General features: G+C 33.6%; 1 protein-coding gene across 1 annotated transcript in view; it reads left to right on the forward strand.

Moving 5' to 3' along the window:
• Window positions 1-26,296, forward strand: part of LOC124369611 — a 54,930-nt gene extending 28,634 nt beyond the window's left edge. Inside the window, exons 2-5 of the mRNA XM_046827661.1 lie at window positions 8,830-9,002; window positions 15,382-15,492; window positions 25,992-26,078; window positions 26,183-26,296. Coding sequence (XP_046683617.1) covers window positions 8,830-9,002; window positions 15,382-15,492; window positions 25,992-26,078; window positions 26,183-26,296 — 485 coding nt within the window. The remainder of the gene's footprint in view (window positions 1-8,829; window positions 9,003-15,381; window positions 15,493-25,991; window positions 26,079-26,182) is intronic.
• Window positions 26,297-26,922: the final 626 nt, after the last annotated feature.

Consider the following 26,922-nt stretch of genomic DNA (forward strand, 5'->3'; position numbering starts at 1 on the left):
CCAATCTAGAGGTTTGTTGTCATAATACGAAAGTCTGAAGAAAGATAACGTATACTGCCAAATAATTAACCACAAACTTGGACCAATATTTACAAATAAATAGCAGTTTGATAGGATTTTGAATATATTACGCAATAAATGCTAAATCTGCTATTTTGGCAATCAAAGATTTCTTTTATGAGATGTATACTATAAAGATTAAGAAGAACGATTTATTAAATGTGCTTCTGAATTTTAAACTATAAATCTGTCTTTGGCTTTGGTTCACAAAGTTTGTTTAAAGTAACTACTAGAGTTTAAAACAAAATAAACTTGTTTTAGATTAATCCACGTACTGTGTTTGGTTTTACACTTTATGAACTAATGACATAAAAAACATAATTCCTGTCAGAATTCGGTACTATTTTTTATGGTTACTAAATTTATTATATCAGATACATTTTTTATTTCTAAAAGTTAAAATTTATAAAAACAAATAGGTTGGTGAATGTAAGTTTCAATTAATTTATTAATTTTAATTTTCGTTCTTTAGATATCCTGCGGACTGATAGAAGAGAACTTTTTCTAGTTCCGGAGCTGTAGACTTCGCCAGCGTTCAATTAATAAATTACAATTTATTACTTTAAAAGTCTATTAATTGTAACACTGCTTACTTATAACTGAACTACTACGTAACTGATCTAACTTTAGTTTTTCGTCTCTTCTTCTTTTTGCTCTATTTGTCAGCAATTTAGTCTTTACTGCAAAGTAACAATATTGTTGGTAAAACAACATTATTGTTCCTGATAAATGTTTAGTCTATAATTTATATTAAAAAACCTGCAAAATCTCGTAATCAGCTGCAAATTAGATTCTAAGAAATAAAATAATTATCATAAGTAGATAATATGGTTCGGTATCTTAAATATTGTCTATAAATACTACTGAGTTAATCTCTAAAAGGTCCCTTTATACTCATCATCAATCTTCGGCTTTGTACAGGTAAAGTCTCATTAAATATATACAAGTATTTTTAACAATAAAGAATTCTTCCACAATATTATTTCTCTTAATATTAAATAATGTAGTCACAAAGACAAGTGTCAACGAGTGTAACAGAGCTCCAGTTAAAGATGTTTCGAATTTTTAAATTTAATCGAATTAATATTAAATTGAATATGGATCTTTATATAAACAATATTTGGGATATGAGTTGGGTAACATTTATTAACAAAGTAAGAAAACTGATTGCGGAAGTTTGAGTAAATAAGCACCATACATTTACACAGTATTGAGTATTGAAGCCTATTCCAATGCAAAGTAACCAAAGTCTAAACTAATAACGCATCTATAGTTTGAAATTTCGATATGTCAGACACATGTAAAACCTGTCTTAACTCCGCTTTAAGCCGGAAAGGATATTTATAATTAAGATAGGTTTTGCGGTTTGATAAGAATCACATTTCGCGATAAAATGAGTTATTCTCTCAAGTGGACTCGGCTTCCTGGCGCCCTCCCCCACCCCAACATATCAAATACCAAACATTCCGATCTCATCAGGATACAATCGGAAACGAATTAAACTCACAAGCCACTCTTACATTACCTTATCTCTTGATCTTACTTAATATCAAAAATAATGAAGGAACAAACATTATTGTAAATGACCTGAGAATTCCAAAACACTTTCTTGTTTTACACTGTATTGCGCAACCACTGATAAATACACATTCCTCTTTCTCACACCAGAATTGAAAATAAATTGAGTGGCCGCGATGTCGAGAAACGTTAAGACATCGAAAAAAGTCAACGAATAAAAATTATAATTACGTAATATATGGAATAACATATTGGCTTGGGCTTATGTTTGGAATTAGTTGAGTTAGAAATTTTGCAAGAATGCGAATAGATTCTAATGAATCACTTCTATTTTAACTTTTCTATTCTATTATATTTATGAACATTATTTTGTTATTTGTGAGATTTATTTCGTTTCATTTAAAGAGAAAATCACTCAAAACAATGTAGATCAATGTACTTATCCAATTATGACCAGGTTGTGATTAGACAGGCGCGGCCACCGTGAAGTGAACGACGCCCCGCGCCGCCCAGTCCAACTTGTTTGTGACATGCACGATTGCCTATGTAGATGGTCGGCAAGGTTCGGCAGTGCCGAATGTCGCCATCTTGGGTGGGAAGAGGGAGACGTGTGCCTTCGGGGACAGCAGAAAAAACACAATAGGGTGATTATATTGCAGCTATGACCCTCAGCCGGGTCACCTCCTGCTACAACACTATGTAGCCCCCCAGCCTCTCGTGCAAGCATGCAGACTGCTGACAAATCATCGCTTCCCCAACCTTTTCACCTGTTTTGAAAATGTAGTATTTTCAGAGGATACCAGCATTTACAAAATATGTGTACTTCAGGTCTCTGAAAACAGTAGAAAACCTAGCAGCTACTTGCAATAAGGCTTTAGATTATTTTAATGATTGTGGACTATATGTGTTGCTAAGCGCTAATCTCGGGAACGGCTGGATAAATTTGGCTAATTCTTGGTTTGTTATATTCGGCGAGGTTTCTATGGAGAGAAAAATTGGAACGTTTTCCTGAATAATTTATAATTCTGAAAATTATGATAATATTTATTTACGAAAAGATCCGAATTGTAATGGCAGCAATCATCTGTTCACACTTTCAGACGAATTTCGCCAAAGAAGCAGAAACATTTCTTTGCACTAAAATTTTATAAATTATTAAATGCGCGCGCGCACACACACACACACACACACACACACACACACACACACACACACACACACACACACACACACACACACACACACACATATATATATATATATATATATTCTGTATATTCTAAACTAAATTGTGTTTTCTTGCTTCGTTACGTGCTAACGTTTTCTATATTTCTCTCTGTTTTAAAATTCCTGCCAAAAATATTTTGTTCCTAAATATAAGAAACCTATTTTAAGGTAAATTTTTAGACGATACTGCAGGTACTCCTTTTATTTCAAGAGTTTTTTTTTATGTCACTCAATTATTTATAAGATTTTTTTACAGCATATAAAAAAATGCAGTCGAGAATGTATTTTAACTGAGCTTATTGAGAGGTTTACTGATTAGAAATAATTATGGTTAACTGATGTGATTGGATTGCTTTCACATTACGCTGAACCTATATTTGTGGTTAAGCGGTGCCTAAAATAAATAATGTATCTTTTCTTAATAATTTATTTTATACACTTTTAATTAAACATTTTTTACTATTTATAAAAGCCATAATATACAGGGTGTTCACAAAAGCGTGTCACAAACTTATGTGGCTAATAGTATTCATCCTTTAAAACCAAAAATATAAATATAGGTCGAGAAATGTCTCTTTTAGCCGATATCCACCACTGTGTATTTACAAAACAAATTATTATTTCTAAAACTAGTTTCGTTAAAGAAACCTAATTTAACACACAAGTTTAAATAAATAAGAGGAAAACTTCAAAAAAATAATTGTTATCTGCTTTAATATTAACAAAATGGCGTCTGTTGAAAACTTTTAGAGTCTAGTAACAAAGTGTATTTACTAGACTATAGTTATATAGTTATACGAAATATACTAGACGCTGACTATCTAAACAATTTTATTACAATTACAACGGTACTTGTTTCAACAAAATCCGTCAATGCATAAGCGAGTACGACCATGTGTGTTCTCCAAAACGCGACTACTTGACGTCATACTACATAAAGGTAGGTCTGACCATGATAAACTCAACTACAATAGTAGAGGTGACCTTGACTCGGTCTCTGGTGAGAATCGCGGACATATCGCTAATCACACATCACATTGTAGGAACCATTCATTTCATTACAGGACAAAATCAACCATGTCTGACTGACTGACTACAGTTCTAGTCAGATTGGATGTAGTCACCGTTATCAAGAGACATCACAGATCACAGTTGTAACACTGGATAGCCATGTAGGTATAACGTTTGACAGGAAGCTAATCCAGACCTCACACATAGACAACCTCAGCAAGAAGTTATTTTCTAGTGTTTATAAACTTAAACAAGACAAGAATATAACTGACCTTACAATAGCACAAACTGCATACTTTGCACTTTTTGAAACCCACTTAAGGTACGTCCTGTCGATGCCGGAGGGGGTAATTTTGTAGCAAACAACCAAAGAAGGCTTGTTATACAGAAGAAGGCAATTACAATCCTAGCTTAAATTCGGAAACTTACTGCAGGGAAGCTTCAAGTAACTGAAGGTCTCACCCTGTGTGTGTCTTATATATATATATATATATATATATATATATATATGTCTTATTATATATATGTCTTGTGTATATGTGTGTGTGTGTGTGTGTGTGTGTGTGTGTGTTTGTATACTTAAACGCCCATTCATAGATGCGTCAGACGCAAGGCGAGGCGCAGTGGCGAACAAACACAGGCATAGAAATACGAATTTCTAGCAAAATATTACAAAGCATGATATATTGTTACTTTGGTAATCTAATTTCGGGGTTTCATACACAAGTACGGTACCAACACATCTAAGAGGTTGGCAAATGACTTTCGTAACGAAAAGTAAACCAACGAAAAATCAACCAACACATTCATTCCTACTTCAAATACCAGCAGTGACAGAGGAAAACATTATATTAATAATATCCAACAAAATAAATATAATCCTCATAGTTAAACAACCTATAAACAACAATAATACAAAACCTAACTCGTATTATAACTCTTTTTCCATGAAAGTATAACTATCGTGAGTGAGCACATTATAAAATATCGGAGATGTAAATTTTTTATACAGTTACATGTTAAATTCTAACATGATGTTTAGTATAAAGAACAAAGGCCATAGCTGATGGGGAGAAATAAGAATACTGGCACTGTGTGCAGTATGAAATAGTCACAGTCTACAGATGAGCTGGCAATTGTTACTGTCATCTGCTTCCTGTTTAGACATAAGTCAGATAGGAACACAATATTCAGCTGCTGAGGTCTCAGAACTTTGCTGCTCACCAAACTGATAACAAATTGTACGTGACTCTGGGTTCCAGACTAAACAGCAGGACTACTGCAGTGGAGGATCTAGAATTTGACTGTATTGAGCCTAAACCTTTCGTTTAATATTTTATTAGTTATATGTATGTATTATTTGAATTTTTAATATTAAGCTTGGGTGAGAGAGAAAATGTTATGTTGAATATTATTTAAACTACAGCCTGAATAGAATATATAAAGCAACATTCAGATAAATTGTAAACTGTTTAAGCCTGTAAAAAAGTTTCTTCCAGTTTCTATTTCATTTTGCTTAGCATTTGCCTCCATATAGCATGTAACACTAACCTAACCTTAACAATACCGTCTTTACTTTTCCTTCCTTTGTTGAATCCAAACTAATTTTATTTCTTCTTAATTAGAGTTTAATTGTATTTCTATATTATTATTATCATTAGCAATGTAAGATGTTAGTTATGTAAACCGACCACTCATACTAATTTTTTTTATTTCATTGTTTAGAAAAAAAGAAAATTAAATAATGTATAATTTGATATAATAATAATATTAATAAGTAAAAGTATCCACTTGTTAAACATTTTCGGGTGGGGGGGCATTATGCTCCCTAGGTAGGCCTACTTCTTTTTTAAATACTCCACTGATTCAGTGAAATTTTGATAACATCAATTATTAGAGCATAAACTAAAGTTTCACTTTAAAATTGAGTACTGTTTCACTGGAAGAATTGTGTGGTGGAGATAGCCACGATGTTTCATCTAGTGTTCGTGTTACAGCTAAGGACAGCAAGAATATATATTTTTTTTTTTATTCCAAGCAAAGGAAATTGGTTTAAATTAATTATTAGAACACAAATTAAGTCTAATTTCAAACAAGTTCACATTAATACTGACTCAATAATATGAAAACACTGATTCTTGGTAGGAGAAGGCAGCCATGTTTGATATTACCCCACCATACCCAACAGCTTAGGCCCCCCTATCCACTGCCCCCCCCCCCCCCGACAGTGGATAGCGGAACAACGGGCAGCCTCTTCCTATTCATCCTTCACTCATTGACAACTACGAGAGCCGGCAGGTAAGATACATCGTACTAGTGAATCTGTTCACATAGTTTGTGGTCTGTTTGAGATACATAATAAACTTTTAACTATCAGTGACATAAATCCAGTCGAGAATTTGATTTGATATGATATGTTTATAAATAATTTTTTAAACATTTAGAAGTATTTATTAATATACGTATGATAGATTAAAGGCCTAAAGTAAATCAGAACTTACATAACATAGCATCAGGCTACTAATAATAAAGAACTTCTTAAAGATATATAATTTTACTTACGTATAACTTATATTTTTTCAAGATTTATCCCAACTTTTGAAAGTTACATAGAATTTGTCTTGTAAGATGAGACTGAAATATTGTAGCAGTTTATAGTCCATATGTTTTTGAATCTGTTTATACTACAATATATATTTTTTTTAATATATAACAACTGAATTATACTAAAACAGTTTTAATTAGACATAGGTGTAAGTTTAGATATATTTAAAGTTTATGACACGATTTGATTTTTAAAACGATTTGATCTTAAACCAAACTCAGCCAACTTATAAATACATTATTCATTTTCATTTTTAATAAAAGGAAATGGGCAAATAATATGATACTAAAGGATAGAAAAAATGTTTGTTCTATTATTTTTGCGTTGATATTTAAAAGTGTACTTGCCAACTTCAAGCTAAGCCTACATTTATTGAAGAACCATTCTTGTTCGTATCATTAACCTACGGAAAATTAGTGCAATATATGGCTTCATAATTTCTTGATAGTTTACCATAATAATATTAAATATGTATCCATGTATATTTTTTTCTATTTAAAAGTATATAGACAGGCTAGTCTATTCTTAGTCATTCATATTAGTGAACTAAAGACTAATGCAATGCACGGATATTTGTTAGTTCTTGATTCATAATTTATTATCTATTTTCTATGTAGTTCTTATGGATTTTTAAAAATATACAGAGACTTACTTTATACTAGCTCACACATATTAAAAGGTAATTAAAAAGTATTGTAATAGTATATGTATTTGTTGGATCGCAAAATTTAGCAAAAAAAATCATGTGTATTTTTTATCAGTTTTGTAAAATTCTCTAACATACTTCATGTTTGTCTACACATAAAAAAGACCATCTAGAAACTAGCATGCATTGGATCAATATTAGTTTTTTATAAGTTCTTCATTAAAACTTTGGTCATATTTCTTGATAGTGCTGTCCTAAAAATGTTCCATCCGTTTCCACGTACAACTTTATTACATTCAAAATATGTAAATCGGCCTCTTGCTAACCATGTGTATTATTAAGTAAAAAATCTTGTAAGGTTGTTGTGGGTTTGCATCCACAATGTAAAGTTGGATTGTGAACCACTCTACATATATATCTGCTTGGATATAGTGTGAGGATTTATTAGTAAGTTCGATCAGAAATTCAACACACTCACATGGATTAACACATATTTTTTATTTAGGTAATTTCAAATTCTAATTTCTTTATTATAGTTTTAACATTATTTAAAATCAGAAGTATGTTATTTACATTACAATTTATTATTGATCTTGAACAAATTTTTAAGAATCGTTTCTAATAACAAGTTAGATTGCAATGATTCTAATGATAACTTTTGTACTTGAATATTATGCTTCAAATCGTTAGTGTTCAGACAAATCCCATAACATATTAAGCATGAAGAAATGTGTCTCTTTTAATATTTCAAACAATTATATTTTACAAACTACTCGAAGAAAGAATTTTTATTTAAATATCTAAACGATTACAATGATCAAACTATGCATGGTGAGAGTGTTCTCTCTAAATACTTAAACGTTTACATTTTATCTTTACGAAATTAACTGGTATACATTTCTTGTGCAAATTAAAAATAACATACATATCTTATATGGAAATTTTAAACATTTTTTCTTTAACAAACTATTAATTTGATCTATGCAAATAATCTTTATATTCATTGCTTTTAATTGTAAGTACTTTCAAATTTGAAATAAAACATTTTAATATTAATTGATTATACTCTGATACCACCTAATGTTATTTTCTTAATATTTAGATACAAAGTTCTTAACTTATATAATTATTGGGCACTGACACAAGACAATTTTACAACATAAAGTATTTTTCCTGCACACGAATCACACTCCCGCACACATACCGGTCTTTTCATTTACTCCCACTTCTTCCGGTCTCTTTAGTCATGAAATTCGATGTTTTAAGTAATGTCTTATTCCTTACAAACTAATCTTTTTTTTGTTCTTCAGTCATAAAACAGTTATTTATTTTCTGTGTAGTTTAGATGAATTTTTCAAGCTATTACACTATAACTAAAACAATGTCTCTGAACAGTCCCAAATAGACCTGACTGGTTCCGAATGTAATTTACTATTTACTCTGTAATTACAATATAATATTCTAATGTAACTATTTTACCCAGTGTAAAGGTTTACTTAATGGGGAAGCGGTTTTATAGTCACTATACGCATCCCCTAAGTCTGTTTTAATACTCAATTTATACCATGACATAAAGGGTTTCCTAACCTATTTATGGAAAACCTTAATTCCTTGTAAATATATAAAGTGAATTTTATTACACTATCTTCTACATACAGTTGACATTGTGAAAAATATTCATAGACATCACTTGATACCTTAATATAGCCTTTCACCCATTGTTGTTCATGCTGTTTGAATTAAATAATGTTATGCATTTCAGAATATCTAGCTCGTACAAAAATGCCAAGACACAACAATCACTCAAGAAAAGTGATGAAACGAAAGATCAGGAGGAATCAAACTATAAAAAGGGTGCACAGAAGTCCTCGAACCGATTACTTGCGTCGACCTATGACTGGACCAGCCGACCAACCCAACATTATGGCATCCAATGTAAGTCAGTCAATTCATGTCAATCAACATAAGTAAAACAAGTAGCTTGTAGTGAAGCATCCTGCTTATTGCTTTCAAATTTATGATTTATTTATATGTTAGATTATGATTTATTTACAAGTCCCAACCTAAGGTTTTTTCAGTTGAAAAGAAACTATTAATCAATCGGACTTCGGGTTATTTTGATTATTTTAATGAAATGCTCCCTGGGGTGCGCCTGAATTAGCACCCCCTGGACATAGCACCACCTCGCTACTGACGTAATTTTGATGTCACGAAAGGTGGTCCTAATTCAGCGCCTTGACAGTGTTCATGTGGTGATTTAGCAACCCCTTGGATTTGGGGGTGCTAAATCAGCGCCTATACTTTATTGATGAGATGAATAAGCACCCCCACGGGATAGAGCAATAAACGTTTAACCATATTACGATTTCTTAATGGGTATATTTACTGCATTGCTATGGTTTGACTTTAATATTTCAAAAACAAATAGTTCATTACCAATTGTATTGTATTGTAAGAATACTATTCATCAAATATAGGCTACTATTTTTATTATTTTATTAGTCAACATCAATTATAAGATGGATATGCACGGAAAACTTCATAATTTTTAAGAATTAAAGTTGTTTTATTTGAAAAAACGTGTGCTCTCACGGGAAAAAATAAAAATAAAACTAGAAAGATTTGAAAAATAAATAAGCAATAATAAAAATTACGTAACTGTCTTAGTTAGATATTTTGTTTCATCAAAATGAAAAATACAACTCTTTGTTTCTATTATTTACGTTTCAATGTACAAAAAAGTAATCGTCTGCGAGGGGACATCGGCCATCGGCGAGGAGACCATTGCCATATGCAAAAAGATGAAAATCGTCAAAAATCACTGATAATGTGATGGCTTTCCTTAAAGTATACTAAGAGCTGTTCCTTCAATCGGGTTTTAACTTTTCTTGCACTATTATAAAAATATAACAATATATAACAGTGTGGTATTGATTCGAAAATCAAAAACTGAAGATGTAAAAGTTTCCACTCAATGATTTAGATAATTTAAGATAGTAAATGCAAATTTATTTAATAAAATGTCAAAACATCTGTGAATTATAAAAATACTATAACCTAAACCAAATTTAAGATGAATCTCTAAAGTTAGGCTTATGACCATGTTCTAAAAACACACGTCTGAACTCTTTCTGCACTCTGTATTTCCTTAATATTTTCGAACCGATAACTCTGTCCATTATTTGGCTCTCTTAAGTTTATGGTGTCGTATTTTTCATTGACGATTTCAACTGCTTTTCAAGGACACATCCGGCAAAAAGTCTTTTTCCACACGCAGAGATACCTGTTCATGGCCAACTAGATTTCTCACCTTTTTGTTTGGTTAAGACGATGTTAAATTTATGTTCTTCAATCGCTCTCTTTGAAACTTTTTTTCTATTTTTATAGTTTGGCTTTTAGGTATTTTTTTTTTTTTTTTTAGTGCTCCGTATGCTTTGGCTCTGTCTTTCCGGACCATTTTTCTTCCAACTTGATTTTGACGAGCATCTCTCTCTCCGTAAGTGCTAAACTGCCTTCAGTGTCACTGTTGGGTGGAGTGTTTCGTTTATCTCTTCATCTTCTTTTAATGAAATATACAATAGTATATTAGCCTGGGAATGATATTTACTCTCAATATGAAAATGACCCTTACAAGACATTTTTTGCTTGAAATCATAAGTACTATCAGCCACAGAAGTATTTAACATACTTTTATGAACACCCTGTTTCTGCAACGAAGAAACTAGCCTGTTATATCTGTTAACTATTAATCAGTATAATTAATCAATGCTTTATTGAAGGTTGATTTCCTTCCTAGCTTAAGTTTGCTGAAGTAAAGCCTATTGTTAAGAAAAATCTATACTAAGATATTGAAGAGATAGGAAGAGTTTTAAATTGTGATTAAATTCTAGTTTGTTCTCCAAAATATTTTAAAAAGTTGCATACATCCTAATTATCAACTTTGTTGAAACCAAGAATACATTTGATATGATCTGCAGGGCTTCAAATTGGGCCATAGTACTAATACAACAGACTCAAATCTCACAAACCAAGTTGTGGAGACCATGACAGGCCACAGAGTGCTATACTAATGTTTTATGATTTGTCCAAGGCACTTAATTGTGTAACATGTTAAATTTTATTCGTAAAATGCAAGTTCTTCAATTTCTCATACAAGTTTGTCTTATAATCGGATATTACCTTTGTGACAGAAAATTGCAAACAGATAGTATGTTTAAATCCTTTAGAAGATAAGAAAATTATTTTTAAAATATCCGTTTGTATTGTTTCACAGAGAATATTAAATTAGAATTTGACTAATTAACTCTACTAAATGGGATTATATGATTAACCATAGATTGAGACCAAGCAAACCATACAATTTCCACAGGTTAGAATTAAGATATTGACCTTCCTTTCATTTACTTGCAGTTTAAATGTTGGATGCATTGCTGACGTTTTGGTAACTCATCCCTAGAGTTAGAACTATTCATTTACAGTAATTGAACCATAACTACTACCACAAGATTCAATACTTTATACATAGTTAATCTTTCAACCCACACTTAGTACAATCACTGTTTACAATTGTGACACTGTTAACCCTTTGGGTCCAATGGGTGTGCCAATGTGTAAATTGTACTTGCTAGTGGTAATTTGACACATCAGCACATTCTGATGATCAGCAAAACAATAGATTTAATCCTGTATGGAATATTGGAATATATCACATTTGTAACTGTTCATGAAGAATCGCGCATTTTCATTATGAAGTTGCTTTTTTCTGTCTTCAGGGAATCTTGTAATAGTTCAATGTTTTTAAGCTTTCACCATTTTATATTTTTATTCTTACATTAGAAACAAGTTCAAAATTAAAAGTATGGTGACTAGGAAAAAGTATTTTGCCATTTTAAAGTTAAAAAGCTAAAAATTCTATTACAGGAAATACTATAACAGGACCAAGAGGGGTATTAATAACAGTACACTCTCAGGACTCAAGAAGTTAATACTGTAACTTTAGTCACAAACATTCAAGGGTCGATGATGTTTCCTTGTTCCTAGGATTAGTGTAGGTGTGCTGAGTTATTGGAATTCTGCATATGGTTAATGATTGTATTAAGTCTTAATGAATTAACAGCTGTTGATTACAAATGTTTAGCTGCATTATTAAAATAAAATAAAATACAAAACTATCCATGTCTAGAACTTAGTAAAATTCTTTCAAACTCTGTCATTTCTCATAATCATTAGTTCGTCTATATTAAATCATCAAATTTCACTGTATAAAGAAAACGTGTAATTCCATTTACTGAGAGAGTAAGTAATTTTATTACTTCTTACAGTTGGTTAAGATTATATCACTATATAAAATCAAATCAAAGCTATCTGTGTGATCTAAATATCTAAAACGTTATTTACACTTTTGATATACAAAACTAATCGTTTTTTTAAACTGGCACTAACTTACAAATGTTAACATATATTAGTACAATTTGAACTCCATGATACTACATGAACCACAGAAACTCGTTTACTAGTGATCTACTAAACTCACTGATATTGAGACATAGTAAAACCACTTACTCAGAGTATCATCCAACAAAGCAGAGTGGTAGATGATTATCAGTATGTCTCGATATGGTGACTGTGCAGTGTGGTATGGAGTCTTATATGCTTCCATTGGTTCCATTGGTCCTAGATATTCGCACAACTGCTACAAGGCTTGATTCTTCCCTGGTATTCATGGATTGTAGATTGAAATCCAGATTACTGAGAACATGTTTTTCAGCTTGTTTGAGACAAGGACTTTGTACAGATCCCTGTCTAGCTGCAACTAATTTATGTCATTCAGAAGAATCAGGCGAGCTTCATTTTTCAATGTGTTATAGGTTACCATTCCTTGCTCATATTTTGGTGAGAGAAGGGCAACAGTACTATTTGTGAATCTGCAAGAGAAACTGAGGGTGTTTTACTGTAGCTACTTTTGTGATATCATAATGTGCAATGGGATAGGTAGTTCTGTTTATGTTGTGTATTTGCTGCTTGTTGCTTGTCTCCAACCAACAGAGCTTTTGTTACTCCAGAAAGAACACATACAAAAAGGATTTCCCCAGCATCTAGTATCAAAACTTCATTTATTATGAGCCAGTCATATTTCTCCTCTTGCTTTATAGCGTTAGTTGAGTTTATTAATAAGAAGGAACGCATTACTCTACAAGAGTCTTTCATTGACTTGAGGCTATCATCTTCATAATTCTGCTTTAATTGGCTTCGGAAATCATTTGCTGCTTCCTTTGTTGGAAAGAGAACCAGGTTATTGTTGCAGGGATTAGAGATAATAAATATTGTTTTGCCACATGCAGGTACAGACAGCTTGCACTAGCTGGAGTTGGATGTCAGGAATTTGTCAATATCGACTTTTTTATGCTGTTGTGTAGCATTAATTCATTCCTTACCTCCATTTCCTCTGACAGTAGAATAATTGTATTTACAGACTCTGTATTGGTTTCAAATTTAGTCTTCAGCTAGTCATAGGTAGGCACTACAAATCGCATCCCATCAAACCTATAACTGTTCTGTTTTTTGGTATTACAATTTAACAGAAGTGTCCCAGTAGTGAGGTCGATTACATCATAGTCATGTTTTAATTTGAAATTCTGTCCTTCAGCTCTTGGTTGGATGGTGTAATGTAATACAGTCATTTGCCATTTATAAGAATTTGAACAGTTTTGATGAATCATTGTGTTGAGGTAAATAGCAGATTATAATGATAGATTTTCATTGTCTGTGATAGTAACAAAGCAGTTATATGAGTCCATTACACATAGTCTTTCTTGATATAACTGTTTGCATAATAGTAAGCAGTGTTATGATAGTAGGCAGATTGTAACTCTACCATAGGACCCAATCTTACATGCCTTTTTTCAGTTGGGCTCAGCATTTATTTGTCAAGATACTAGAGGTGTTTTATTGGATATGAAAGCCGCAGTATTCAGCTTACCTTCTACTAGCAACTTATGGATTTATGAATGATAGACTCTTATTTGAGCTTATCGCGAGTTCCGAGTCCCCCTGCTAGTTTGGAGGGGTTTTCTATACCCCCGATTCTCTAGAGTTTAGCACACACACCAGATAACATTTCTGTGTGCCTCACAGAAGGAGATTGTGGAGTTTAATTAGTTTTTTTTCTTCTAGATGATTGATTCTAGATAAATATGTTCATTCCTTTATTTCTAATTCTTCTATAACAGCTTCCATGAAAGAGTCGAATCAATTTTTACTTCTATACTTAATTTTTCTTGTCCCCTAGTGCTATTTACAGGATCATTGTCAAGGATACTTTACGCCAGGTCTTTAATTGAGTTGTTAATTATGTGGCTATTTGTAGAAGTGGTTGGAGTAAGTACATGCATACTCTTTCTTGAAGGGCTTCCCGTACTTTAGCGATTTTATTTATAGCACATTTTATCCTTTGAGTTATTGCAATTTGTGCATTTCTAGTCATGCATCTGCTCTGGAGTCTACTTTTTAAGATCTGTTTCAAGAAACGTTTTGGCAACCTGCACGGTGCCACATGCTGCATGGAACTGTAGCCTACATTTCACTGCCACATATTTGACCCCAATCTCACATCAGATACAGGGATATTTTCTTAGCTATATGATTTCATGGTCTTACCAATCTTAAAAACAAAAATTGTCATGCTTGTACATTATATACTCGTACATACATACATATGATTACAAGTGGGCTGTTTAATAGAAGCAAGCAGGAATGAATTAGCTGGTGTGTGCAAGGTCACTGCTAAGGCAGCTGTGTCAGCATTGTCTATTGTACAGTTGGTATGGTGTGGAGTTGGATGTATACAGTATCTTATGAGTTGGAACTTCAATTTGGAGTCATTAGTGTTATTCACTAAAGCCTATACTGTGGTAGCAGATTAGTATAGTTCTAAAATTATAATGTTTCTTAGTTTTTAAGTGAAGAGAACCATTAACTATTAGAACTATGAAAAACATAAAAGATATATATGTCCTGAATAACAGTGCTGTGGGATGACAAGACCAACATGTTTCTACAAGTCTTGCCAAATATATCAATTTTTGGTAAAGTAGTACGTATTACTAGAAACACTTTAAGATACTCTAGGTAAGCTGTGCACAAATTTCAAATGTTTCTTGATTAATTACAACTTAAACACACTTTTAAATAAGATTAAATCACTAATACAACTAATCTGTCAGCCATCTTAAAACAATTTGGCAACTAAAAAGAAATGTCTCCATTGATGTATTGTTTAAAATTATTAGTAATTATTACACTTGATCAAATATAGGTACCTCAAAGACCAGTCAAAATGTATCCGAGCGAACAACCTAAGCTAACAAAAACTAAAATCCTCTGGCAACAAAGGAAAAGATCACACAAACGGTCAAGGGACCAGAGTGTAAGTATATACTTATTTATTCATTGTTGACATTATGATGTAGTTCAAGTATGTATGGCAATAGTATAGGGTAATATTCTCTCTTGTGAGTGTTTGTAAAGAGAAAATGTTAAATAATAGACTAGTACATAGACCATTATAGACCAGAACTGGTTGAGTAATAATTATCCGAACAATCAAGTGTTAGCTTTATCTACCCTGATGATAGCTTTTGTCAATACTCCGCTACTATTCAACTGTGATAAGGTGCTGTTTATTTGTCTATTGGTTCAATACAACCAGAGCAGACCTGTGTCACTGAATAGGTGTGTCACTTACATGTGATGTTATCATAAACATTAACTGGCTATAGTTTGTCTGCATAAACAACATAGTTGATTTACAGCATGATAACTATCAGATGTTAGTTTGAGTATGGAAATTGAAGAATTATTTTTAAGAAAATGATCAAAAAATAAGTGTTTACCACAAAAGTTGAAATATATATTACTATATGCAGTATAACAATTGACCAACAAATATCCGAACAAACAGAAAATTTTAATTATTTTTAAGTCAGAATATAAGGTAAATAAAAAAATTAATAATAAACTATAATGCATTATTTGTATCTGTTTTTGACTGCATATTTATTGTTGGTGTTTTTCCTCTGCTTTGTTTAATGCTTGTAAAAACAAAATGTATTTCCGTTGAAATAAGTAAATCTGCAGCTAATTTAGACAACATATAAGCTTTTTTTTCAAAATAGGCAAATACTATTGAAAGTGATCTATTTGAGTGATTTATTCCCAATACAAAAGTTTGTGTACAAGATACCAAGGCTCTCCAACACATAGGACTTTGTGAGTTATGAAGTTTGTCAGGACCCTGCATACATCTTCCATTGAGGCCAAACCGACTTTCTATCCAAAGGGAATACATGTTCCTGCAGATTCTGGAAAAAACTGAACCTAATGCAGAGTTTTGCACTTTTTGAACTTTACAAACATCCCCCCTGAGATACTATTTCCGTATGCATATGCAGTAGGTATGCAGGTTAGCAGTAGTAAAATACTATTAATGTAAGTGACTTCATGATCTGCAGCTTTGCAGACTCTGGAAGCATATTTATAAATCCATAGAGACCTGTCAGTCTAACCAATACACGCTGTGTAGCATATGTTATGTGCTCGCTAAAGGTGAGGCCTGAATCCAATATGACTCCCAAAGTTTTCACTTTGGCACACACTGCCAGACTACTGCCACACAGCCTGATCTGTACATTAGTCTCACTGAGGGTCTGTAAAATAGTGTGTGGGGTTACGTGAAGAACTGTGCACTTGTCAGTGTTAAGCGTAAGCCCATTCATTAGTCACTGACCACAGGCCCCCACTGAATAAATCAGAGTATATTTGATCAATAGCCTTACACAACCTCTCCGGGTTATATGACAAGTGAAGCTGACAATCATCTGTGAATAAATGATGGGTACAATACTGCACAAACCTGGAAAAGTCAGAAGTGTACAGTTTGAAAGAAATTGGACCAATAAAGAGCTACCTTGGGGAACATCAATGCTGTCTGGCAAGCAGCAATGATGAGTTACTACCAATTCTGGTTATCTGTTGCCTCCCACTGAGGTATGAACGTATGCAGTTCAAGACATTTCGTACGAAACCATAGTAAATCATTTTAGCTACCAGCATATGACTGATAATAGTCAAATGCTTGTGAATAATCAAGACAACAACAGAACTTACTTAATCTTTGTCGTTTTCATCCACCAGATCACTAAACATGTTTGTGAGGGCAGTGCAGGTACCACGGTTTTCTCTAAATCCAGATTGCAGTGATGGTAATATATCATTTGTTTTTATATGTATGCTTATCTGGTGATCTACTATTTTCTCTAAAACTTTTGATATAACTGGAAGGATTGATTTAGGCCTCAGATGCTTGACACTTGTAGTGGTCAACACTTACGCAATGGTTGAACAATATTGGTTTTCCAATTTATAGGGAAATTCCCAGTTTTAAGAGACATATTGATTAATGGGTCACCGCTCCAAGAATAAAAGGACTCGCAGCCTTTAAATGGAAATCTTTCTCAATATTACGCATTTTAGTTGTCATGTACAAATATATGTTATAATATATATAACACATTTAGTAACTGTCATATCAGGGGATACGAAACTTGCATTATTATTGAATGATGAATATTTGAATGAATATTTATTTATTTCCTCAAGGATACAAAGATCTCCACATATATACAAAAACAGGAAATGATTTCCACATGGGTGTAGCCTGTGTGTGGAGATCGAGATGCGATCAGCAGCATGAATATGTGCTCATCAACATAATTAGTAATATTGCCACCTATATCACGTTCTTTAACCTTTTATAGAAATTTTAGAAGTAGCCAGATTCATGGCAAAGTATGCCTTATTTGATCTACTTATCAGTCCATTCACCTCATTTCTAGTGCACTTGTACTTTTATCAATCAGTAACATCTCTTGTTTTCCAATAAAATTTTAAAATTTAGTCACCTTTACATTTTCTGTTTCACCAAGGTACTTTTCTTTTTGTCACTCTCTTGCAAATAATTGGAGCATTTTAGTCAAAAATCTTATTTATATTGAAAGTAATAAATTTTTCTACGTCATCGACATCCTGCATCTGCTCGACACTGCTCCACTGTATTTCATTATCTGAGATATCACTTTGTTAACATCAAACCTGGAGAAATCTGAATAAGAAATCAATTTAGGACCAATCTTCTATTTGCTTATGTTTACTACACAATACACTAGATTTTGGTTCGTTGTCTTCACACCTCTGAGGTCAGTGATGTCTGGTGCATCATTAATGCTATTACTCTCAGTTTCAACTGACCTGTCAACTATTATGTAGTCTAACAAAGTGGCTGAATAAGCTGTGATACTTGTGGGCTCATGTATTAATTGAATTGTATTTGATTCTCTCAAGAGTCGACTTAAAAACCTAGTCTTCATGTCTGACCTCGAGAGCATATCCATATTAGCCTCACCCAAAAACAAGACATTGTTCACCTCGACAGCAAGATCAACAAAAATGGAGTGAAAGAAGGCCGCCAGGGATGTATACTTCATATTCGGTGGTTGGTAGCCCACACAAACACCAACCTTTACTCTTCTAAAGTTTAAGACAACGCAGATATACTCCATACCAGGGTCAATATTGACTGACATGAAATGTCGCCCAAACACAACACTATGCTTGATATAGTTAGCAACACCATCGCCTACCCAAGCACCATCACAATCAACCTGCTAATCGCAATCACATCACAACATAGTATGACCTGGCATAGAGTAATTGTCAGAAGGAGTGTCAAGATGCAGCCACACTTCACTTACACCAAGTACATGTAACTCAAAGTCACTCACCAAAGCACTTAGTTTGTCAAATCCCATATTGAGTGATCATACATTTAGGCGATCAATTCTCTGATGGTTTTTATTCCCCCAAGGACAAGCAGTTTCGTGAGAGATGAGGAGGTCTTGGTCTCAAAAAAGGAATGGAGATCGAGACCTCATTCTCATTCTTAGGAACTAAACTAGACCTTCACGTAGCTATATCTTGAGGGGACGGTGCTTTAGCATCCAGACTCCAAAAGACAGTATATATAACATCTTGGAATAGCTTGTTGAGGCGAGAAACATATTTACTGGTTCAAATGGACGTCATCTCGGGAGAGATCCATCCTGCCAACAGAACAGTTTGCCTCTATTTAATTGACATTAAAAATGTTACACATTAACTCCAACTGGGAATTAGAGTCAAATAGGGGTTTGTGACCAATATCACGCCAAATTAAGACAATGTTTAAAACTGTTTTGAAGTTTTGTTTTTGCAGTGTATAGCAGATCTCCAGGTCCCCCTTGTACCCTTTCCTCATAAAATCAATACATAAATGAGGTTAGAAAAATATAAAAGTTTTGATTCTGAATCGATGCAGATTCCTGTAGTGTTTTAAACTAAGAATGTTAAATGCTAAATGATTTTGTTTTGTAACTGTTAAAGCAAATCTGGCCAATAGGAGCAGCTAGCTAAACATTTCAAACTATCCTTATTGAGTAGACTTAATACAAGATCTTCAAGATCTGAATTGGTGTCAAACAGTATAGGATATGAAGCATTTGAATAATTTGTCAGAGGATACTAAGCAGTGGATACTAAGTTAGCAGAGGATACTCAGTGGTCAATGTTCTTGTTCTCTCCTGGTCAAGAATTCTTCAAGGCTGTAGAACGATCTCCCTAGCAGCCAGGCAGTTAGCTTCTTCTTGAGTAGGTTACGGCTGGTACTCTTGAGTGCTTCTGGTAGGCGGTTAAAGAATTTTGCTCCAGCATAGGTTGGCTTCGTCTCGTAGCGTGCTGTCTTGTGTGGAGGTAATGCATAGTTTGTAGCATTTCTGGTATGATAGGCATGTCTGTATTGGTGACTAGGCAGGTCTTGTGTAAAGGCATACATTATTGTCTCCAGGATGTAGAGTGAGGGTGCAGTGAGAATCCCTAGGTCTTTAAAAGATTGTCTACAGCTGTCTCTTGTGCCCAGGCCAGATATTGCTCTTACAGCTTTCTTTTGCAGGATCAGTACGCGCTGCATATTTCTTGCTGTTGAGCCTCCCCATAGCAAAATGCCATACCGCACGTGCGACTCAAACAGTGCATGATATGAGGTTTTGCTGGCTGCTTGAGTGCTTATTGTCTTGATTCTCTTTATAATGAAGATAGCTGAGCTAAGTTTTTGACAGAGCTTGTTTACCTACCCCTCCCAGGACAGCTTTTCGTCTATCAAGATCCCTATCAAGTGATTTACTTCATTGGTTGCTGTGATACTAGGGAGCTCTGAAATTTTCTCTCTATTTATTCCCAGAGCTATCTGCTTTGTCTTAGATTCGTTAAGGACAAGGTCATTTACAGAAGAGTACTCAGCCGCTACTTTCAATGCAATATATGAAGCAATTTTAAGGTCTTCTGTGCTTTTCTTTCCAGTGAGCAGCACTGTGTCATCTGCGTACAAAATACTGTAGGCATAGTCTTGGAGATGTTGTGGCATATCATTTGTAAAGAGTACAAATAAGGCCGGTCCAAGAAGAGATCCCTGTGGGCAGTGTTCCTTTTGTTGTGCTCATGCTGGTCTTGATGTCTAGTCTTCTGACTGAGGACGGCATGTGTGACTACTTCTCGGATGTAGAGGGATATTACTGTAAGGATTTTCAGCTCTCTGAATGCTTCCCTACAGCTGTCTTGGAATCTGAGGTTTGCAAGACATCTCACCGCTCTTTTCTGGTGAATGAGGACTCTTTGAAGGTTATTGTTAGATGATCCTCCCCATACTGCTATACCGTACCTGAGGTGCGATTCAAACAATGCGTAGTATGCGGTTTTTGCTGTCTCAAAGTTGCTTGCTTGTAGTACTCTTCTTATAACATAAGTGCCAGAGCAGAGCTTCTTGCAGAGCTGGTTGGTGTGCTGCTTCCAGGAGAGTTTTGAGTCCATTGTAATGCCAAGGTATTTAGTCTCAGTTAGTGTGTCAATTTTGTCAATAGGGATATTTATATTCTGTTTTATGTTCTAAAATTTAATTGGACTGTTTTGGTTTTGTTAAGGGCCAATTGATTGTTTCCACAATATTCCTTGGCTTTGTTTATGGTTGTGTTCGCTTGAAGGATCAGTGCCTCTGCTGACTTATTTGCCAATGTGATGACTGTGTCATCAGCACACATAATAGTCTGGCAATGGTCACCTAGTAGGAATGGTAGATCATTTGTCAGCAGGAGGAAGAGTACAGGACCAAGTACTGATCCCTGAGGAACGCCTCTTGCTATTTTGGCTGTCTCTGAGAGTATTTTGTTCTGTACGTTATTATTAGTAAGTGTACCATCAAGATTGACTTATGTTACATAACCACTACTACGGTATTTATAAAAAATATACATACGCTATGTGTATATTCTGTATATAATATATTAATAATTACAAGAGTTGTATTAAAAGTTACTTGACTTTCATGCTCTCAGTAATATACAAAACTTAACTTTTATGAAAATCAATTGTTTACTATTTCATCAAATACTACACAGATTATATTTAGAAATAACGCAACTGTAACAATCCTACCACACCACAAATACTACAAACACCACAAATTTTATCCAACTTTCAATCAGGATTTCATACTAATCACAGTACAATCAGTGCTCTTTTAAAAATCACTGAAGATATACGTTCGGCAATGGACAAAAGGCTTGTTACCATTTTAACGCTTTTTGAATTTTCTAAGGCTTTCGACTGCGTTTACCACCCATTACTTCTTTGAAATTGTCTAAATTCGGATTCTCTGATGGCTGTGTGGAGTGGTTTGGGTCGTATCTGTCAGATCATCAGCAGTGTGTTAGGTCCAACGACAAAGACTCCTACTGGAAACCTGTGAATCGAGGGGTGCCACAGGGCTCTGTCCTTGGCCCTCTTCTTACATCTTCTTCTACATCGACGATTTGACTGCTATGAACAAACACTCATTTTTTCACCTGTATGCCGACGATTTGCAAATTTACAGCCACTTTTCCGTATCAAACTATCCAAACATTGTCGCTGACATGAACACTGACATTGACGCTATTGCAATGTGGGCCTTCAAACACGGACTGAAACTTAACGAAAGCAAGACTCAAACTATTCTTATTGGAATTTCCAGACTTCTCAGCGGTATCGACTTGAACAACTCTCCTACACTCATATTGAACGGTCGTCCTCTTTCATACAGTGACAAGATCAAAAATCTTGGACTGACTATTACAAAAACTCTTAGTTAGGCCGATAATGTTACTGAGATTTGTGGCAGGATATTTGCTGGTATTCATAGCCTTAAGCAATTTGCTATTTATTTAAAAATGAAATTTAAAGTAATGCTAGTGAAGACCCTGATTTTCTGCCATTTCAATTACTGTAATGAAGTTATAAATGACATGACGGTTGAGCTTTCGGACAGACTACAACGTGCTCAAAATTATTGTGTTCCCTTTATCTTCAACCTTAGACGATATGACCATATAACACCCTTCATCAATCAGTTACATCTGTTAAAGTTGAATCTACTCCATCAGTTCCACATTGTTAGCATGTTACATTCTATTTTGTTCAACGATTATTCCCCTTACTATCTGTCTGAACGCTTTTCTTTCATTTCTGAAACAAGCAATTGGAATACTCGACGTGGAGCCTCTCTGTTATCTATTCCTGTTCATAGATCCTCTATTTACAGTAAATCATTCACAGTCTCTGCTTGTCGACTCTGGAATAATCTCCCGTATCATATCAGAGGTATTCGTAGTCGGGAACGGTTTCGGGGGGGTGCTTAGGGACCATCTGTTTTGGGCGTCGTCGGGTTGACGATATCGTGGCATAGGGTATGGGACGATGGCTTTGTATGAATGGTGATGGATGAATGTCTGTTAATTTCCTTGTAAGTTTTATTTTATTTACTTATTTTTAGTTTCATAGAGAACCTTTAGTTAATTTTATTACTTTATATAAATAGAGATTATAATTTTTGAATGTAAAATAGTAATGTAAACTGTATTGTGGCTCTTGTTTTACAGTAATAGTATAGTTTATTAATTAATGTTAGGTGTAAGAGAGGACTTAATAGTCTTAACCTCGCCAATTGAATATGTTTTACGTTGTATTCAATAAAGACATTTTTCATTTCATTTCATTTCAAATACTTTGTGTTTGTCGAATATTATATTCAGTTAGTAGAGGATATTAATTTTTGCAGCATATACTATGTGATATATTAATGTACTGATATAATTTTAACTGTTTTAGAGATGTAGGTTGTCTCCTCACTGTATTTTATAAAATATATTATATAACTAGAACAAGAATTTATACTTTCCAATTTGATTTAATTTATATGTTGTAGGAAAATAATGAATCAATCCAATAATTATAAAAAATAATGAACCAACTGTTATATTAAATATTCTACCTACTACAATGATCTACTGCTTGGGATCTGTTCTAATTTAAACTATTTGTAACAGACTAGTGTTTCGGGACAACGCTGATTACCCGAGTGGTAAGATAACCAGGTAGGGTCTTGACACCTAAAGAGTAGGAACTCACAGAGACAACGCGGCACAAGTGGTTCAACTTGGATTTATTGTTAATTCACTGATATAATTTACAAATCAAAAGTTCTATAACACATTCACAATTAAAGTTCTCTACTGGTATTACACAGAATTTATTCTAAGTATTAAACGATAAGATGACTAGAGAAAGAGAGAGAGAGAGAGTGAGAGTGAACTGTCACGTGTACCGTAGTCTGCTAGGACTGGTCGCGTTTTGCAGTCTGCTGAGACTGATACCACATCAGATCCTCTGAGGGGTTTTAAGGTTGGGGCAATCATTACCCATCATTACAATGTCTACATTACATCATCTAATGTGACCAAAGTTCTAGATCCATCTAGAAGCTTCTGGAGAACTACTCTTTAACGATCGGCAAACAATGAGTGGTAAGCCACTTGTACTAGTGATTCATGATAATGGCTAGATCAATACAATTAGTTAAGTAATGCTTCAACTCTCACGCATCTCTTTCATTTTGAATATAGGTCTAACTCTAAAATGAAATATTAATATACTAAATAATACAAAATTATAATAACTAAATATTACTACTATACAACACTAGTGAAGTGGCAACACCGACAGTTGAAGAGGTTCCTCTGAACAAGAGTGCTCGTGAAGACAAAAGACATAAATTCATAGATTCTGATGACATTCAACAGGTATGCAATATATAATATACAAGGAATATATAATCCTGTATTTCGTAGTTTGATAACTAAAAAAGTGTCAAAAAGCAATATCAATAATATACTATATTTGTAATAAAATAATTTTCCAGTACACCTTTTATTTTAGGGGTGATAGTTTTCCCTATAACTCTATCTGTAGAAATAAATCAACTTGCAAACTGTATAGATTATATGAACTTCCAGTTTTGTATAAGATATGTATAAAGGATTGTTTGTTAAATTACTACGGAAAGTTTGACAGAATAACAGGCTTTCAGATATTTCACCTCGTTATGGTTACAAAAGGTATAAGACATTATTCACTATGGAAAGTTTGACAGGATAACACGATATCAGATATTTCACCTCCTTATGGTTAAAAACGTATAAGACATTATTTACAATGGAATGTCTGACAGGATAACACGATTTCAGATATTTCACCTCGTTATGGTTACAAAAGGTATAAGATGTTTTTAACGATAGATTCTAATCCTCAAAACGTTTTTTATACCTTTTATAACTATAACGATGGGCAATATACAAAATCCTGCTATTCTGATTGATTGATTCAAATAATGCTTTAGTTACGGTATTTCATACTTAAATTAGTTTTAATAACCTTTCATTGCTAATCAATAGTATTTGTCTATTTTGCAAAAATAAGTTTATATCTTGTCCAAATTAGATACAAATTTAATTATTTGTATGGAAACACATTTCTATTTTACATGCATTAAACACAGCAGTTGAAAAACACCACCAAGAAATATGCAGTCAAAAACACATACAACAATTAATTATAGTTTATTATTACATTTGATTTACTTTAGATTTCGGTGTAAAAATATTTTAAATTTGTAGTTATAAGGCGAGGTGGGATAGTTTATCCTGTCAGTCCACTGCTGTAGAAAATTAATGTATTCCTTTAACATAAACTTGGTTTCTATGATATCCAACATTACTTGAAATTATCAAATCATGCAACAGTGCATACACATTATAAGTATTATCTTCAATAATACATTCTTACTATTTAGTAGGATATTAAGATGCATCCATATCATAAGAGGTGATAGGTTGTCTCCAAGCATTTTATAAAAAAAGTTTTTAAAACTTTAACAAACATGTATGATTCCCATTACAGTAGAACCCCTCATATCCGGCCTCGGTTTTACCGCACCTCGGTTTATCCGGCCACTTCCCGGAAGCCAATATCGAAATTTATTTACCACGGCTTGCAGACGCGCAGTTGCACGCACTAGTCTCCCACGACTCCTGCGTTATTTTTGTGTATCTATTTGTTTACATTTTCCTGTGTTGTCCTCAGTTGAGCTAATAGGTTTAACCTGTAAACAGTTCGTTGATTATTTCCAGTGCGGTTAGTACAGTACAGTACAATTGTTTTGTTTCGTCAAGTGCTGTGTACTGTAGGTTGGTTTATCCGGCCGAATCGTTATCCGGCCAGGGGCTCGGTCCCGTGGTGGCCGGATATGAGGGGTTCTACTGTATTATGAAGTTTGTAGTTTTTATCAATTGAAGAATCAATACCACAGTTACACATAACTTCTTGTAATTATTAGATAAATTCTTTATTCCACCTATTGCAACGATATATAGTTAGGTACCTTGTGTTGTCATTTGAACTCTTTTATAACAGATGGATAAAAAGGCAAAACCATCATTTGAGGAAATTGACCTACTTGACAGCAGTAACGATGAAGGTGAACTGTCAAGATTACCAGAGGTATGTAATATATACTAAACAAATAATTATAAATTCTTGTAGTTCTTGGATACATCATTTTCAAATTAGACGTTGAATTTTAAGTGCCCACTAACACAATGCAGAATTGCTCAGAGTTCTGCAACTCACTCACTACTGTGACAAGCGATCATGTTGCTTTGCAACAACTACTGCAAAAGATGCTTTGTACCGGGCACTTGTCTGTCCCGAGAGTATAAGTTACCTCAAACCAAAACTACCCGTTACAGGTTCTTTTATGATACATATACTATACACATTTACTGCTGTTTATGGTACAAAGTACTTGGACCCGTTTACCAGTAACAATAAATTGAACCTGTAGCAGTTTAGGAGTATTTTGAAACATATGATTCCAAATCAGTATTAGTATTTTATGTACTCGGATACTGAGAGTACTGGGTACAGGTAGTAGCCACAAGTAACAGTAAGAAATTACTTGAAATTACCAAATCATGCACATTATAAGTATTATCTTCAATACTTCATTCTTACTATTTAGTAGGGTACTAAGATGAATCCATGTTATGAGAGGTAATAGGTTGTCTCATCACTCCAAGCATTTTATAAAATGTATATAACTTTAACAAACATTTATGCTTTCCTTTATTATTTAGTTTGTAGTTAGACTATTATAAATTGAAGAATCAATTCCACAATTACACTTAACTTCTTGTAATTATTAGATACATTTTTTATTGTACCTATTGCAATGATCTATAGTTAGGTACCTTGTGTTGTCATTTGAACTCTTTTATAACAGATGGATAAAGAGGAAAAACCCTCAATTGTGGAAATTGACCTACTTGACAGCAGTGCCGATGAG

This window comes from Homalodisca vitripennis, chromosome X (genome assembly GCF_021130785.1).
Source record: "Homalodisca vitripennis isolate AUS2020 chromosome X, UT_GWSS_2.1, whole genome shotgun sequence".
NCBI classification, from domain to species: domain Eukaryota; kingdom Metazoa; phylum Arthropoda; class Insecta; order Hemiptera; family Cicadellidae; genus Homalodisca; species Homalodisca vitripennis.